This window comes from Conger conger, chromosome 4 (assembly GCF_963514075.1).
Source record: "Conger conger chromosome 4, fConCon1.1, whole genome shotgun sequence".
In the NCBI taxonomy this organism is placed as follows: domain Eukaryota; kingdom Metazoa; phylum Chordata; class Actinopteri; order Anguilliformes; family Congridae; genus Conger; species Conger conger.
In genome coordinates this window covers 33,912,744-33,932,154 of record NC_083763.1, presented here as the reverse complement: position 1 = coordinate 33,932,154, position 19,411 = coordinate 33,912,744, and the positions used below count along the sequence as shown (strand labels likewise).

At 40.8% G+C, this 19,411-nt stretch overlaps 1 protein-coding gene across 2 annotated transcripts in view; it reads right to left on the bottom strand.

Moving 5' to 3' along the window:
• Positions 1–7,966: 7,966 nt before the first annotated feature.
• LOC133127755 (choline-phosphate cytidylyltransferase B-like) overlaps positions 7,967–19,411 on the bottom strand; it is a 32,244-nt gene continuing 20,799 nt past the window's right edge. For both annotated transcript variants that reach the window (XM_061240895.1, XM_061240894.1), the window contains exons 7-8: positions 14,736–14,924; positions 7,967–12,346 (exon numbers count right to left, since the gene is read on the bottom strand). In XM_061240895.1, coding sequence (XP_061096879.1) covers positions 12,116–12,346; positions 14,736–14,924 — 420 coding nt within the window. In that variant the 3' untranslated portion in view covers positions 7,967–12,115. The remainder of the gene's footprint in view (positions 12,347–14,735; positions 14,925–19,411) is intronic.

Genomic DNA, 19,411 nt, shown 5'->3' with positions numbered 1-19,411 from the left:
GCCCCTGTGTGAAAAAGTGATTGTTAAAACATAACTTAACTGTGGTTTATCAAACCTGAGTTGAATTTCTCTAGCCACACCCAGGCCTGATTACTGCCACACCTATTCTCAATCAAGAAATCACTTAAATACGACCTACCTGACAAAGTGAAGTAGACCAAATGATCCTCAAAAGCTAGACATCATGCCGAGATCTAAAGAATTTCAGGAACAAATGAGAAAGAAAGTAATTGAGATCTATCAGTCTGGAAAAGGTTATAAAGCCATTTCTAAAGCTTTGGGACTCCAGCGAACCACAGTGAGAGCCATTATCCACAAATGGCGAAAACATGGAACAGTGGTGAACCTTCCCAGGAGTGGCCGGCCGACCAGAATTACCCCAAGAGTGCAGCGACGACTCATCCAAGAGGTCACAAAAGACCCCACAACAACATCCAAAGAACTGCAGGCCTCACTTGCCTCAGTTAAGGTCAGTGTTCATGACTCCACCATAAGAAAGAGACTGGGCAGAAATGGCCTGCATGGCAGAGTTCCTAGACGAAAACCACTGCTGAGCAAAAAGAACATTAAGGCTTGTCTCAATTTTGCCAGAAAACATTTTGATGATCCCCAAGACTTTTGGGAAAGTACTCTGTGGTCTGACGAGACAAAAGTTGGACTTTTTGGAAGGTGTGTTTCCCATTACATCTGGTGTAAGAGTAACACCGCATTTCAGAAAAAGAACATCATACCAACAGTAAAATATGGTGGTGGTAGTGTGATGGTCTGGGGCTGTTTTGCTGCTTCAGGACCTGGAAGACTTGCTGTGATATATGGAACCATGAATTCTGCTGTCTACCAAAAAATCCTGAAGGAGAATGTCCGGCCATCTGTTTGTCACCTCAAGCTGAAACAAACTTGGGTTTTGCAGCAGGACAATGATCCAACACACACTAGCAAGTCCACCTCTGAATGGCTGAAGAAAAACAAAATGAAGACTTTGGAGTGGCCTAGTCAAAGTCCTGACCTGAATCCTATTGAGATGCTGTGGCATGACCTTAAAAAGGCGGTTCATGCGCAAAAACCCTCCAATGTGGCTGAATTACAACAATTCTGCAAAGATGAGTGGGCCAAAATTCCTCCACAGCGCTGTAAGAGACTCATTGCAAGTTACCGCAAATGCTTGATTGCAGGTGTTGCTGCTAAGGGTGGCCCAACCAGTTATTAGGTTTAGGGGGCAATCACTTTTTCACACAGGGCCACGTAGGTTTGGATTTTCTTTCTCCCTTAATAATAAAACCTTCATTCAAAAACTGCATTTTGTGTTGTCTTTGACTAATATTTAAATTTGTTTGATGATCTGAAACATTTAAGTGTGACAAACATGCAAAAAAAATAAGAAATCAGGAAGGGGGCAAACACTTTTTCACACCACTGTAACCTTCTAATTATTAGCTCATTGGGTGAATCAATTTTATAAAAAGATTTTTTACAGATCAGCTCTTAAAAGGATAATCTCTCATAACTGATACACTGTGTGGTGAAAATAATATATACACTCACTGAGCACTTTATTACAAACACCTATACACCTAAACCTACTTATTCATGCGATTATCTAATCATCCAATCATGTGGCAGCACTGCAATGCATAAAATCATGCCGATACGGGTCAGGAGCTTAAGACCATCAACCATAAGAATGTAGAAAAAATGTGATCTCAGTGATTTTGATTTTGACTGTGGCATCATTGTTGGTGCCAGACTGGCTGGTTTGAGTATTTCTGTAACTGCTGATCTCCTGGGATTTTCATGCAATACAGTCTCAGAATGGTGCAAAAAACAGAAAAACATCCGGTGAGCGGCAGTTCTACAGATGAAAATTCTTTGTTGATGAGACTCACGTCGAACTTTGAGGCGGATGGGCTACAACTGCAGAAGACCATGTTGGATACCACTTCTGTCAGTCAAGAACAGTTTAGAACAATTCGAAGATTGTTTGTTAAATTTGACATGACTGCTGTCATGATAATCAAGTATAGACTGTATGTCTCCAAGAAAGGATGTGTGAAGTTAGCAATAATGCACATGTGCAGCGAGCCTGAATGGAGACGTTGACTGTAACGTGTAATGCGCCTTTCATCTGAGGAGCAAGGAGGTGGACAGAAATTGTCTCCTCCCTGCAGGTCAATGAAGTATTGAATTATCTGTGATGTTGCACTGCCATTCAGAAAAATGTGTTGTGTGCGCCGTGGAAGTGTTGTACATGCATTGTCGTCAAACTACAAATCCTTGACCTGTAATGTACAGTGGGCTCAAGAATTATTGGCACCCCCGACTGGCAATGCACAAAAAATTTACAATCTCATTATTTATATAAACTCAAAAATGCCAGCATGTAAAAAATACTGAACTTTATAAATGTTTCAATTGAACCAACCTAACTCAAACATTAATTTAATAAAATGTAATTTAATTGATACATGTTGCATCCAACTCTGGCAAGGATATCAGCATGGAGTCTTTTCCTGTAATGCTTGACAAGGTTATGGAACATTTGGAGGAATTTTGGACCATTCCTCTGTGCAGATCCTTGCAAGATCCTTCATATTATTATCATTATCATTGTTGTCCGTTTGCATATTTCTGCAAAAGTACTTCTACATAGGAATAGGCTATTATCTATGTTTTGTATAGGCCGTCTGAAACACGAAGAGCCCCCTTACGAGCTACCAGTATCACCAGTAATCCAGTTTCACAGTAAAAGCGTGATCCCCATCTGTGAGCAAAAAATACAGTATAACTTCAGCTCAAGCAAAGGTTGATGTTTTACAACAAAAAATTATTTTGCAATGCCTTTGTCTAAATAGAGGACTTCCTTTTGAGAACTTTCAAGGAATCTTTCGTCTGTCTCGCCTCTCGCGTATTCTGGACTGTGGCTCTGCAAAAGAGGACATTTTCTTTGACATGACCCCATTTTATATCAGTGAGCATCTAAAAACATTCTCAAAATGTTTTATTATTATTCATTATGCTTGTAAAATTGTTAAATGTGTTTAACTTGTTGATGGGGGTTGTGTATTTGACAAAATCAATGGACCTCAATGAATTAGTATGTCAAGATGTTATTATTGTGTTTATTGTACTTATTTTTTTACAATCTTATCGACCTGTTGCTGTCTGAGGAGAGCACAAGCAGAGGGCGAGGTAGGGGGAGGGTCACAGTCAGGAGGAAGTGCAAACACTTTTTTTGTTTAGTAAGCAAAATACAGTATTTTACACATCATAAGACCCATAATATCATTTAGTTTCCATGTGTATTTTTGGAGTCTCCTTTTTTGGGAAACTGCCTAGACATAGCTTAGACAAAAAAAATCTAGAATGCTCATTTTTGGTGATATTGTCTTCAAATTTGAAACAGGATTAGTCTACTGTTTTGGCTGTGATTCTAAGTGTGCCAGGCACCAGTACAATAATCTATTCACTCCAAAGAGAAAATCTTTTCAGTGAGAATTTTTTTTGGGGGGATGTCATTTTCAAGCTTAAGTTAAGAAAAGGGGTGATACTTCAGGGGTTAAAGTATTTTTTGTGCATTGCCAGTCAGATTTAGAAAACTATTTATCCCCAAGGGGCAATTATAGTGCCATTAATTCTGGAGCCCACTGTATATAACTTTGTGAATCTAATATGTCTCATTCATTGTGTTTTATGTATGCCCATACTTAAGAGCCAAATGCTAGCAGTAGAAAATAAAATTATATCTTAATCATCTGTGATTTGACATCATGTTCCAAAAGCTCCAAATTAATTTCTAAGTCTATATCAGTGTTCTCTGTCTTAAGTAAGGGCCTCCGCCTGGGCCTCTGTGCACATAGAGATGTAGATTCATATGCATAAACTTGTCTCCCCCCCGACACACACACACTGGAGGACACGCAGTGTCTCATCAGGAATCAGTAACCCCTGCTGGTTGATTGAATGCTAGCAGCTTACCCATATTATGGGTTTTCCTCTGATACATCATGTGATTCAGAGACAATGCTTGTCCTTTGGCCTTTCAAATGGATAACAGGTTCCTTTGTCCCCATGGAAGAGCAAACCCAGGGGCACATTCAGGTATGAAACCCATCGTTGAAGTCTACTGCTGTAATAGCAGGGTCCTCTTTATCAGGACCTGTGGGATAATGTTTCAAATCTCTATCCTGCCTTTAATTTCTAGAGGCACTTGACAGCATATTTTAACTAGACTGTACATGTTAATTAAAGGCTTTGAATTGTATTTGAATTTAGGACCCCTAGCCCCCTGGGCATCATTCTCCAATCTTAGGATTAGCATAGCAGGATGCAACATAATATTATTCTGTGGTTGGTGCTTGAGTTAGGACATCATGCAGTACTGTATGACCAAGCTGACATACACAAACTTCATAAATTTCTTCACCCATTGCATTGCACCCTCTGCCCCTCCCACCACTACACCCCTAGCATGTGTGTGTCTGTGTTACAATTGGATGAGAATCGCTGAACTGTAAGCAGTGATTAGAAGAACAGTAAGAGTGCTGTGTCAAGCCTTTGTGGTTGTGTGCTTGATGAGTTACTGCAGTTGAATGCACACTTGCAGTAGTGTGCAAAAATCTGGGCACCCCTGGTCAAAAAGTCTTTTCCAATTAATAACTAACTGAACGGAAGCAAACCTGACCTCTAAATGGTACGTCAAACATGACACATTTCTTTAAAAATTAAAGTAAGATGGGTGTCTCGCGACGTCGGCGGTTCGAATCCGACCGTCTGACATTTGTTGCATGTCTTCCCCTCTCTCTCGCTCCCATTCTTCCTGTCTCTCTATACTGTATACTGTCCAATAAAGCTGAAAAAGGCCTAAAAAATTTTTTTAAGTAAGATAACTTTTGATTAAACATTTTTACAGTCAAAATAATACAAAAGAAAAAGGCAAATGTTTGGGAACCCTGTCGGTTTGTACTTTGCCACTCCTCCTCAGGCAACTATAATAGCTTGTAAACACTTTCAGTTCTCACTTTTGGAATTTTCCCCCATTCTTCCTGGCAGAACACCTCTAGTTCAGAAATATTATTTGGCCTCCTTGCATCTATGGCATATATGAGATCTCTCCACAGATTTTCAATAATATTCCAGTCTGGGGACTGTGGTGGCCGTTCAAAAACCTTTATCATGGTTGATTTTGATATATGCTTTGGATCATTGTCTTGCTGGAATACCCAACCTCTCTTTGTCTTTTTGACAAAGGCTTCACCCTTTCTTCTCCAAACATACCTTCTTTGGTGGTGGCCAAAGCACATTCCAAAGCACATTGTCTGCCAAATGACTAAAATGTAATGTAATTGTTCCAAAAGGCTTCTCAATGTTTTATTTTGTCATTCTTTCTGGCAACTCTGCCATGTAGGCCTGTTGTTTAAATGATGTTGTATTATTGTCCTATGAACAGCTAGACCTGTGTCTGCTACTCTTTTTTTGCAGCTCTTTTGCCGTGATGTGTGGGTTCTTCTGCATTTCTCACCAGGTCTCGGGGCAAAATCTTTCTTGGTCTTCTAGAGCTTGCCTTGACTTTAACTGTTCCATTTATCTTCTATTTTATAGTAATGTTTCTGACAGTGGGAATAGGTAGTTTGAAACATGTGAGAGTTTTTCTAGCCTTTTCCTTCTTGGTAGAAATGAACCATTCTGAAGTCCTTGGACAATTGTTTAGAGGAACCCATGATTGTTAACACCAGACAGAATAGCCACTGCAGTTGTATACTTTAGAAGGCATGGAGTTACTTCAGAATAAAACACTCAGCCCTGAAATTATACTCACCTGAATCACTGAAGCCCTAACGAGTAAATCACCTGGGTGTGGTGCTTAATACATTTACATTTACATTTTTGTCATTCAGCAGACGCTTTTAATCCAAAGTGATTTACAAGTGCAAGTAAAAAACATCACATCCATAAATAGCAAAACACGCATGAACAGCTGTTCTAACCAAAAAGCAATAGTAATCGTAAGTGCAATTATTATTATTCTTTTTTTATCAGAAAGCTAATATCAGAAGATGGGGTAGTGAATCAGGAGGGAGGACTGATTTTTTAAAATAATATAGGGTGTACAAGTGGGATTTTGGAAGGGGAGGACTAAGGTATAGTCTTAAAAGGTGTGTTTTTAGTCTGCGTCAGAATATTGGGACATTTCTGCTGTCCTGACAGTGGTAGGCAAGTTATTCCACCACTGAGGAACCAGAACGGAAAACAGGCGTGAATGTGCAGCTCGACCACCTGGTGCTCGGATTGATGGGATCACAAGGCAACCAAAGCTGGCAGATCGGAGTTGTCTTGCTAGGGTGTCTGATCTGGGCTGACTGGTGGTCAGGCGGGCTGCAGCATTCTGGACCAGCTGGAGGGGCTTGATGGCACAAGTTGGGAAACCAGCCAGGAGGGAGTTGCAGTAATCCAGACAGGAGATGATGAGTGCCTGGACTAAGAGCTGGGTGGCTTTCTCCATCAGGAGATGATGGATACTGCATATAATGCAGGAAGAACCTGCAGGTTCTGGCGGTGGATGATATATGTGGAGTGAGGGTCACCTCAAGATTGGCTGTATGGGAGGAGAATACTACTTAGAGGACACTACTAAGTCCTCAATGATCAGTGAGAGGTCGATTGTCGGAGAGGACTTGTCAGCAGGGATGTAGAGAAGCTTGGGCTTGCCAAGGTTAAGCTTCAGGTGGTGGGAGGTCATCCATGCGGAGATATCAGCCAAGCAGGCAGGGGAAGGGAAGGAAAGAAGGAAAGAAAGAGTTGAGTGTCGTCAGCATACAAATGGTAAGACAAGCCATGGGAAGAGATAACAGAACCAAGAGACATGGTGTATAGAGAGAAAAGGAGAAGACCAAGAACTGAGGCCTGTGGGACTCCAGCTTGTAGGGGGTGTGGGTCAGAGACTGAGCCCCTCCAATTCACCTTGTAGGAACGACCAGAGAGGTAGGAAGCTAACTATTAGGTCCGTAGAGCAAGCAACCTAGATGCGAGACCAGGGCCTGGATTGCATAACAAAGACTTTTTTATAAAATAGGTAGATCAAACAGGTGAAGATCAAGAGACAGCAAACGGAATCAGCAGGGGTAAGGCAATTTGTGGTTAATAGTCCAGACAATTGGTCAACTCTCCAGAAAATAGGTACAATACAGATAATCCAAAACGTAGTCATGGTCACAGGCGAAGGGTCAATAACAGGTGGGCTAAGCTGACAAAAACAGAATCCAAAAACAAAAGTCGATATACAAAAATAGGTCGATAAACTACGGTTCAATAATAAACGGATGGGAAAATCAAAACGCGGAAGTCGGGGACGAAACAGGTTGTAACAGATCGAGAGGAGAGAGTAAAAAGAGAGGAAGGTTGAAAACAATTTTCAAGGGTTAGAGGCGGCCGAGTGAAAGAGTGAAAGAAGGAAGATTTACCAAGAGAGACAGCAATAGAAGGATGATAGGACGGCATGGAAGGAAGCCATATCACTGGGGAGACGGGACCTTTTCTATTTTCAAAAGAAACACTCCACAGATGGTAGGGAGGAGAGGATTGCAGATGAGAGGGTGGAGGTAAACAGGTAGCGTAGGTTACGCCAACAGGTGACGGTGGATGGTGGGAGGGATGGATGGGTTATAGAGGAGAGTGGAAGAGAAAAAGAGATTAAGGAATGGTCAGATATATGGAATGGTGTTACAGAGAGGTTGGTTGTTGTGCAGCACCTTGTCAAAACCAGGTCAAGAAGGTTGCCTGCCTTGTGGGTGGGGGGAGAATGGGTGAGGGTGAGGTCAAAGGAAGACAGGAGAGAAAGAAAGGTGGACTGGGTGGACTCTGGGTTCAGGTTGAAGTCACCCAGGAGAATAAGTGCCATTGTCTGGTGAGGAGCTAACAAGATGTCCATCTCATCCAAGAAGGAAGTAATCATCTTTTAAGAAGTAACAAAGAATAATTCAAAAGGGTTCCCAAACTTTTGTACAGGGCCCTTTTCCTTTATTTATAATTTAACTGTAACAGTAAAAAATGGAAATAAAAAGCAATCTTGTTTTAAAATTCGCAGAAAGGTCTCATGTTTAACTCATGTTTTAATTAGTAACTGTACCAATTACGCTTCAGGTTTGCTTTTAAGCACATACAGATTCATTGTAACAAACACTTAAACCACGGGTGCCCACATTTTTGCACTACACTGTAATTTGTTGCTCATTTTAAGGTGAAAACAAAAGCCAGAAAACACTGTGGCTCACCAGGATCAACACTGTAAACAAGTTCATGAAAGTAAAAGCACCTAATTTCCTCATGAAAGCTACCTCTCTAACAGGTAGACCTATTCACCTCCTCTTTCCTGTTGGTGCAGGAGAAAATGAAAATGCCAGACCTGTTACAGTGGTCTCTGCAATTAACAGAAAGTCAATCAATTCCACTTTTTCCTTTTTTGTACACTTTATTTACATTTTGAATTTTTACGTATAAAAGAAGACAATAAACCTAAAAAGAAACAAAGAATAACATTTTTCTAATAACATTTAAGACATTGAGTTTCTAGGGAGGGCCTGGGTGCAAAGGGACGTGCTCTCAGAAACTGGACAGGAGAGGGGGTGTTGAATCCGAGACCTGGACGGTCACTTGCAAGCCACCAAAGCTCAAACCTGTGCTATGTCAGCCAGTCAATCTGTTCAGTCATAAGTTACTATTAAGTGACCTTTTTTTTTTCAAACTTGAAGCACTATATGCTAGCATGTGGTTGTATTTGAGTATATGCTCGATAAACATTTTAGGGCAGTGGCTTTTAGAAATATAGAGTGCTGTGAATGAATTCAGTGATGGGAGTAAACGCGATGTGTCCACTACAACATCTAGTACACCTCCAGAGCTTTAGCAAGAGCATGTTTTGTTCCTTTTGGGACTGGGACATTAAGGACTGGATGTGTTGTGTTGGATGTGACCTGTTGAATGTGAGTTAGTAACTGTATGGATGCACATGAATAACTTAATGTGGTGTATGATTTAAATGAAAACATGAGTAAGAGTATGGGGTGAATAAATTCAACAAAATCTGGAGTCATTTGGGAGAGTGTACACCTGTGCCACCACAAAGAGTCGTGACAATGTTCCATGTCCCTCGGGCAACAATTCACCAAGTTTCATGCAGTGTTCTCAGTAAAAACAGACAGACAAAAACAAAAAGAACTAAAAAAACACTGAAACAAAAAAAGGGGATCGTAAATTATCTGATCCCTTCGTGGTGGCTAGAGGGAACAGGATGAAGTTTCCACCTGATTGGTGTCCCTAGAATACAAAATATCTACACTGAGATCAGTGACTCTGAATTGGTTCAATGCTGAGGTGTGAATGTCGTGCTGGCCATGTCTTTGCATACGTCCCTATTATAGATCTACAAAGCTAAACTTCAAGAGTCATGACAATCAGTCAGCTCAGTCCTCTCGAGCTAAAAGCTTCAGATTTGTATCCTGCATAAATCTCTGAGGCCTTTTTAACCTATTCTGTTCTGTTCTTTATTCTTGTATTTACTATTATTGTATTTACTTTTATTATTATTGTTAGTTTTAAAAGTGTCATGGAATATCACATCCCCTCTGACATCTGTGAAGCATACACATTTTTTCTTCCAAAACATGGAAGATGACAAGACCAAAAATGTACTTCTCTCACTTTTTCACTCTATCAGCAGAGAGAGGCTTTGCCTTATACTTAAACTCAACAAGACAAACACAATGCAAGTAGAATGCAAAGAGAAGGGTTTCACTTTAATGAGTCCTTTATCAATGTGTAGGTGTGTCGTATGTGTGCAAGCGAACATAAGGATGGTGTGCAGAACAGAAGTACCGCAATAAACGGAAGGAGACACCATGCATTCAAGCTTTCGTAAGGTTCTGGTGTAATATAATAATATTATATGGTTGTGAGTGACTACAGACACATTACAGAAGATAAATCTAACCCCCACTGGCAGCAGCTATCCTTTTGCCCCCCACCATACAAACAGGATTGTCTTTACTGGGTTACACTAAAGGTATATAAAGGTGCCAGATCAACCACAATACAGCTTCACTCAGCAGATTGGTGCTCATAAAATTCACAATATAATCCACCTTACCCACAGGATATTTACAGGAGCAGTTTAGCACCTAAAGTGTATACTGGCTGTGCCTTGCCCCAGGAATGTACCTGCACTCCTCCATGACAACCAAGGTCCTTAAAGGCCCACTCAGTAATTTTATAATGCAATAATATAATGCAAAAGGCTTACAATGAGCAAAAACACGAAGTTATGGTACAATAGCATAGAATTATTCTCCTAATAAAATAACAAAAAAGATCATCATAAGAATTACTTAATTTGTATTTATTTAAAATAAGTGTTGGACTGGCACTATTTCCTTCTGCATTTCATTATTTGTATTTGTTTTATGTAAAGGTGTCCATGCTCAGCCGATCACCAGGGAAACTCATCACTCACTTGTCAGGCAAGATATCAATATATCAAAAGAATAGTTCAATAAAGTTTTGCCAGGTAAACCATGCCTACCACAGATAGACTTGGCATAGCCTTATGCGTACTGCAACAGTAACAATGGCTCAGCATCACAGAGTTCAGTGGGATAAGCAAAGGTATTGCCCAGGTTACCAAGACGCCAAGACTTGAAATACTGTGAGTTGCCATCCACATAATTTCTTGTCAAAAATCAACTGAATATTCTGTGGAAATTACTGAGTGGGCCTTTGACTGTAATGACACCGCACTGCCACCCAAGCGGCAAGACCACAGAAATCCTACAGTACTTCTACAGTTTAAGCACATCTGAAACAATTATCCTGGAGGGAGAAGTAAAACAAAAATGAGACTACCAGGAACAAGTGAGACAATGCACAGTGAAGGACCAAACTGATGCACGTGCCCCAAAGTTCAGATTTAGTATTTCACAATCAGCCTGAAACTGGCTGACAGTGATTGCAGACTAAGGAGTGGGGATGTAGGACTACAGTCTACTTTCAGCTGCACACCCTTTATGAACATAACCTTTTCTCTCTAAAAGCCAGTGTCAAAGAAAAAAACACCAGAAATAAGGGAAATGTAAAAGAGTAGGGTGCCACTAAAGACATGATCAATTTCTCTATAACTCTCATTTTCTCTCTAATTTTGCTTTCCTCTATGTGGTCTGGTCACCTGGTAAATGCAAAAGTTCTCTGACATGAACTGCCTCCAGTCACTTCTAGTGTGTAAGTGAGTGTGGAGGAGGACGTGTGTGTATGAAGTCAAGACGTGTGCGTGTGTGTGTGTGTGTGTGTGTGTGTGTGTGTGTGTGAGTGAGTGTGTGTGAGTGAGTGTGTGTGAGTGAGTGTGTGTGTGTGTGTGTGTGTGTGCGTGTGTGAGACAGAGGGAAAAACCTGGTAGGGACTATATGCGCGTGTCTACGTGAGTGGGCAAGTGCGTGTGTGTTTGTTTGGGTGTCTACGTGAGTGTGCATGTGTGTGTGTTTGGGTGTCCACATGAGTGTGCATGTGTGTTTGTTTCGGTGTCCACGTGAGTGTGCATGTGTGTGTGTTTGGGTGTCTACGTGAGTGTGCATGTGTGTGTGTTTGGGTGTCTACGTGAGTGTGCATGTGTGTATGTTTGGGTGTCTATCTGAGTGTGCATGTGTGGGTGTTTGGGTGTCTACATGAGTGTGCATGTGTGTGTGTTTGGGTGTCTACGTGAGTGTGCATGTGTGTGTGTTTGGGTGTCTACGTGAGTGTGCATGTGTGTGTGTTAGGGTGTCTATGTGAGTGTGCATGTGTGTGTGTTTGGGTGTCTACGTGAGTGTGCATGTGTGTGTGTTTGGATGTCTACGTGAGTGTGCATGTGTGTGTGTTTGGGTGTCTATGTTAGTGTGCATGTGTGTGTGTTTGGGTGTCTACGTGAGTGTGCATGTGTGTGTGTTTGGATGTCTACGTGAGTGTGCATGTGTGTGTGTTTGGGTGTCTACGTGAGTGTGCATGTGTGTGTGTTTGGATGTCTACGTGAGTGTGCATGTGTGTGTGTTTGGGTGTCTATGTGAGTTTGCATGTGTGTGTGTGTGTGTGTTTGGGTGTTTCTCTACTTCTCGTCCTCATCCCCCTCGCTCATGCTGCTGAAGGAGGCAGAGGCTCCTTTCGGGGGGGATGTGGGTGAGGCTGGAGAGGGGGGTGAGGGCCCGCAGAAAAGCCAGGGACGGGGAGGCGAGGGAGAACGTGACGAGGAGCGCTCCCTGGGGGGGCTGCTGCTAGGTGACCCAGGGGGTGACATGGCCTGCAGCATCCGGCCACTACGCTCTTGAAACATCTGCTTCTGGAAAGACAGAGAGAGAAAATGAATGGCATAAACAGATTTTCAATCTTACTGGGGGAGGGACCCACAGCACAACTGACGGCACAATATGTAGCAGCATGCCATCGGCTGAGAGAACCCTATTGCAAGCTGTCTCACTGGAAAGCCCCCCCATGTCATATCGTGCTTCTAGGTGTTACTGGCGTTTGTCAAAATGAGCGCCAGAGTCATGCCAATGAAAGTCAAGGAAGCTATTATAAGAAGAAAAAAGAAAAAATAGGACCAAATAATAGGCTTACCAACAAGACCAGGCGAATCCAGTTTAGCTGGCCCTGATGGCTACATATAATAAATTCAAAGTTTTTTATTTAATAATCTATAATTGTAAGTTATTGGCACCCCTAAGAATTATTGTAAATAAAATCAAAGTGAAATTGCCATTCCAATTTTGCTTAATTTAGTTAATCTTAGTATAAAGGAAGTATATTGTGTCATTACTGTCACGTTTCATGTTTGTCACGTCATGTTTCATGTTCAGTTATTGTATTAGTTATTTTATTGTCATGTCACGTATTATGTTAGTCTAGTCTCGCCACGTTTTTATGTTTTATTTCTTGTTACATTTAATTTTCATGTCATGTTACGTTTCATGTTTAGTTGTTATGATTTAATTGCTAGTCACATTATATAGTTTATTCAGGTCACAAATAAAAATGTTTGTTTCATGTTATGTTCTGTTCATTGTTTAGCATACACTTTTTCGTGTCTTTCTGCAAACCTTGCATTCATGCTTTCTCTCTCTCCCTTTCTGTCACTCATGCTTCCCTAATTTTTTCAATTTCCCTTGTCTTCTTACTAATCTACTAACGCTAGATCAGCGTCATCGACCCCGAGCCTGCCTACCGTCCGTCTGTACTATTGCCCCGCTGACAGCTTTCCTGGCTACTGGAATTTTTGCATGGTGTACCGATTACGAGACTGCCTTCTCCCTCGGTACTGTACTTTGGTTTTGGCTGGATTTTACGTGTATGAACTTTGCTTGTTTTTTGACTACGCTCACTGGACATTCCCTGAATAAAGCCCTGATGGGACTATTACATCCCTGTTGTCCCAGTCGTGAATTTTGGGTCCAACCCCCCACACACCCGTCTCAATTCCATCACTTCCTGTTTCACTCAAGTATAAAAATGAGGTAACAAGCATGCAAAATCTTTTTGTCAACCATCAGCATGGGAAAATCCAAATAAATGTCAATTCAGAAGACACAGATGGTAATTTGACTATCAAAGTCAGGTCAGGTAATGGGTACAAAAATACATAAACTGTTAAACATACCACTTAGCACTGTAAGGGCAATAATAATAATAAAGGGCATACAACATATTGAGTGGTTGCAAGCTTGTCAGGAAGAGGACGGTAAGGAAGATGGTGAGGAAGGCCATAAGTAACCCAAGGAATGGAGCGACAGTAATAGATGAGGTTCAGGATCAGGACCAAGCTGCGAAAACACCCATTCCGCTTTTTCCCTATAAAAAATATGGCTACATGACTGGGGCACGGAAGGTCCCCCCACATTGCTCCAACGAGGTATAGTCCCCTGTTTAGTCTAATCAACTGTAAGTCGCTTTGGATAAAAGTGTGAGCTAAATTACACATTACTATTATTATCTTTCTCATGCGTTCAACAGCAGCTTTGCATCTGGGATTCAAACCTGAAATCCTTTTAGTCTCTCCTTTATTCCAGATTGCCACCCATCACCTAATCCATAAGCCTAAAATGGTAGGTGAAATGTGGAATTATAATTGTAAATGGTAAGAGACAGTCACCATTGAAGACTAATTTTGGCACATTCTTATAAGAAGCCAGTATGGGTACAATCTTCCTCATCTAACACCAATCAGCAGTTCTGCAGTGCAACATCAATGTAGATTAATGAGTTCTGCATCAGCACCACAAAAACATTAACAATCTGGATTTTTTTTGTTTTGTTTTTTTTTTCACATGAAAAACCATTTAAAGTGTTTAATACAAATATAGTTATGGGTTCCATTTTTTAAATACATTTCATGGAATCTCCATCCCCTGGAGGTCACACTTTGGCAAGAATGACCACACCCCAATAATGGTTACAGGAATGCTCATGTTCTATGAAAATAACCGCACACCTGAAAATAGCTCCAACCCCTGTAATTATGACCACAGTTCTGATAATGGTGACACCCTCACAAAAATGTCCATCCGACCTGTCAAATACTACACTTCTGCAAGAATGGCCACACTCCCTAAGAATGGTTCCACCCCCATAAAATTGTCATACCCACCTGAATTACCACACCCCCTGAGAATGGCTCCAGCCCCATAAAAATGGCCATACCCCACCAGAATTACCACAACCCCTGAGGGTCTTACCCAGGTTCCATCTGGCCCAAACAGCTCCAAGAAGTTCCCAATGAATTCCCGAGACTTCTCCTCCCACTTCAGGATGAGGTCATGGCTCTTCTCCTCTACTTTGTATACAAAGTGCTTGGACTTCTCTTCCACAGTCTTCACTCTCTCCTTCATTCTGTCCACCTGGTTCTGCAGTCTATATTTCTTCTCCTGTCCCAACAAACACCAGAGGCATGGTAGTCTGATGTTAAAAGATGTGGTGTTTCTCAAACCTTATTCATGGGGAAACAAACTTCTTATGCTGGAGGCACACCCACTATCCGTTCAGGAGACCATAGGTGAGCACGCTCTATCCCAATCAGGTTGCTATAAGAAAATTATTTTCTCACTGCCACCCTTGCAGTATATTAAGATATACACTCAGTGATCACTTTATTAGGTAGACCTGTACACCAGCTTGTTAATGAAAATATTTAATGAGCTCATCATGCATTAAATTAAATGCATAAAAGCATGTAGATGTGGTCAAGAGGTTCTGCTGTTTTTCAGACCAAATGTCAGAATAAGGAAGAAATGTGATCAAAATGACTTTGACTGTGGAATGATTGTTGGTGCCAGACAGGGTGGTTTGAGTATCTGAGAAACTGAAGATCTCCTGGGATTTTCATGTACAACAGTCTCTAGGGTTTACAGAGAATGATGCAAAAAACAAAAAACATCCAGTGAACAGCAGTTCTGTGGGCAAAAACACCATGTTAACGAGAGAAGTCAGAGGAGAAGGGCCAGACTGGGTGAGGCTGACAGGTACAGTAACACAAATAACCACACATTACAGAAGTGGTATGCAGAAGAGCATCTCTGAACACACAATGTATCAAACCTTGAAGTGGATAGGCTACAGCAGCAGAAGAAAATAAGTCTAATAGCACAATTAATTCAACAAAGTACCAGGAAATCTTGGTAGAATCTTGGTTGCCTCTGCCAGGAAGCTGAGACTTGGTTATAGGTAAATTGTCCAGCAGGACAATGACTCCAAACATACATCAAAATCCACACAGAAATGGTTAAGTAAAAATAACAACCATGTTCAGCAATGAACATCTCAGTCTCCAGACTTAAATCCCATGAAAAACCTGTGGTCTGAACTGAAGAGGGGGGCATCCCAAGGATAGCAATTATTCTGAAAAGTTCTGCATGGAGAAATGGTGAAAAATCGCTCTAAATGTGTTATTTTATGTTCTCACAAATTATAGGAAAAGACTCAGGGCTCCCATCTTTGCCAGGGGTGTTTACACAAAGTATTAAACCAGGGGTGCCAGTCATTGTGGAACCTTTTTTTGAGGAAATATTTTCTTTTATTTGAAAAATGTAAGACTTCCACTGAATCATTAATAAATAACACGCTTGAAAATAAAATAAAAATCGAGGTGCCAATAATTCTGTAGCCCATTGTATATCATATATACTGTATATGTATTTCATTCCAAGGCAGGCTATATGGCAACAAAAGATACATTGTGTGAAGAGTGGTGAACATGTTCTCTCGGCACTGTAAATCATTTGATCATTAATCATTAACAGAAATATTCTCATTTAAATTCATCAAAGATCTTCATACAACATGTTAAGAAAAGCCCATTTTAGGACTACCAGGTAGCTCATTTGGCTGGGCACCACACTGAATCCAGAATGTACCCCGTGGCAACAGGAGGGTTCAGTTGGTTAACTGTCTGCAATTCTTTGCTCTCTATTTACCCTCGCTGGTCAGGTGAGCACATATGGACTGCATGCTAAAGCTGACTCAACTCTATAAGAGCTTGGCTGCGGGCAGCAGTATGAAAATAAGTAGGTCGAAAATAAGTTATTTTTCAGAATAGCTGCTGTTGTCCTCATTTGTGTTGGTTGTGGACTGCATTATCCAGTAGAGTATTCATTGTTTCTAATTTCCTCTTTCATTTTTTTATTAGAATATTTTGGTTGTTTTTAAGTTCCATGGCTAATATAATAAGGTGGAAGCCAAATATTTAGTGAATATTTCCTGTCTGTTCACCATGTGATACAGTGGCCACCCCCAGCACTGCATCACAAGTGGTGGATAAAATAGACACAGTTCCCCCTAGTGGACAGAGATATCATATACTCATTAAGCACTATAATAATACTTGGTAGGGCCTCCCTTTCCTCTCAAAACAGCTTCAATTCATGGTGGCATGATGTTCACATGATGTTGAAAACATTCCTTTGAGATTCTGTTCCATGTTGACATGATAGCATCACACAATTTCTGCAGATTTGTCACCTCATGCTGGAAGTAGCCACTGGAAGATGGGTACATTGTGGCCATGAAAGGATGCACATGGTCAGCAACAATACTCCAATAGGCTGTGGCATACAAGCGATGATTAATTGGTATGAACAAGCCCAAAGAGGGCCAGGAAAACATTCCCAACACCATTACACCACCTCCACCAGCCTGGACTGTTGACACAAGGTAGGTTGGGTTCATGGATTCATGCTGTTGGGGCCAAATTCTGACCCTACCATCTGTATGCCTCAGCAGAAATTGAGATTCATCAGACCAGGCTACGTTTTTACCAGTCTTCAACTGTGAGCCGGTGCCCACTGCTGCCTCAGCTTTCTGTTCTTGGCTGACAGAAGTGGAACTTGACATGGTTTTCTGCTGTTCCACACACACACACACAAGATGAGCTCTCCCACACACACACATCTGCCTCAAGACTCAATGTGTTGTGCATTCTGAGATGGTTATCTGATTTACCGTAGCCTTTCTGTCAGCTCAAACCAGTCTGGCCAATCTCAATTGACCTCTCTCATCAACAAGGCATTTCCTCTCCCAGAACTGCTGCTGGCTAGATGTTTTTAGTTTTTTTAGTAAACTCTAGAGACTGTTGTGTGTGAAAATTTCAGCAGTTACAGAAATATTCAAACCCGTCTGGCACCAACAATCATGCCATGGTCGAAAAGACTGCGATCACATTTTTTCCCCTATTCTGATGGTTGATGTGAACATTACCTGAAGTTCCTGACCCGTACTGGCTTGATTTTATGCATTACACTGCTGCCACACAATTGGCTGATTAGATAATCCCATCAATAAGTAGGTGTACAGGTTCCTAATAATAATAAAGTGCTCAGTGAGTGTATATTTTTAAAGACCAGTGGGAATAATCTATGCTAGTGATTGGCTATAATACACATCACAACATTGGAGCCTTTGAAAATTGTTCTAAAGCTCTTTTGTAAAGGTCAGTGTTTAATATTTCAATGAAAATATTCAAAAATGAATTTCAATTGTCAATATTTCATGGTACATTCATTCATAAAAATATTTTATTTTCAAAGAACTGTGCCACAGAGCATGATATTTGTCCACTGGAGTGGCTCACTGTGTGTATTATACAGTAGTTAGCAAAAATTTGGGCACCCCTCGTCAAAAAGCCTTTTCCAATTAATATCTAATTGAATAGAAGCAAACCTGACCTCTAAATGGTACAACGTTAAACATGACACTTTTTATTTGAATTTTTTAGTTTCAAAATAATAAAAAAGGAATAAGGCGAAAGTTTGGGAACCCTATCAGTACTTTGTAACCCCTCCTCGAGCAACTATAACAGCATGTAAATGTTTCCTTTCAATGAGTCTTTCAATTCTCGCTTTTGAAATTTTTCCCCATTATTCCTGGCAGAACACCTCTAGCTCAGAAATATTTTTCGGCCTACCTCTGTACATCATGTTTGAGATATCTCCAAAGATTTTCAATAATATTCAGGTCTGGGGACTGCGGTGGCCATTCCAAAAGCTTCTCTGGAGGTACTTCATGGTTGATTTCATGGTATGCTTTGGATCATTGTCTTGCTGGAATACCCAACCTCTCTTCAACTTCAATCTTGATATTTCATGGAATCCATTCTTTCACCTTGGATGCAATGTTTTGCATACTTCAGTTGCTTCATTTTGTGTTGAGATTGTTCTTTCTGGCAACTCTGCCATGTAGGTTGTTGTTTTGCAGTCCTGTGAACAGCTAGACCTGTGTCTGCTGATTTTTTTTGCAGCTCTTTTGCGATGATGTGTGGGTTCATCTGAGCATTTCTCACCAGGTCTCGGGCCATTCTATCTTAAATCTTTCTTGGTCATCTAGTCTTTGCCTTGACTTCATTTCCATTTATCTTCCATTTTCTAATGTTTCTGACAGTGGAAATAGTTTGTTTGAAACATTCCGTTTTTTTCTTCTCCTTCTTGGTGTAAATTAACCATCTTCATTCTGAAATCCTTGGACAACTGTTTAGAGGAACCAATGGTTGTTAATACCAGACAGAACAGCCACAGCAGTTGGATACTTTAGAAGGCATGGACTTACTTCAGAATAAAAAGTTCTGAAAACAGCCCTGGAATTATTCTGACCTGACTCATTGAAGCTCTAATGGCAGTAAAACATTTAAATAAAAAAACAACCTTGCTATGAAATTTGCTGAAAGGTCTTATGTTTAACTCTGTACAATTTTGAGTTCAGGTTTGCTTTTGATCATGTACAGATTCATTGTAACAGACATTCAAACCAGGGTTTCCCAAATCTTTGCACCCCACTGTACATTAGAATGTGTCCTGTATTGTGCCATAGAAGTGTCACTGCTCCCCTTACAGTTTGTCTGTAAAGATCTTTGTCTAGTACTGGTCCA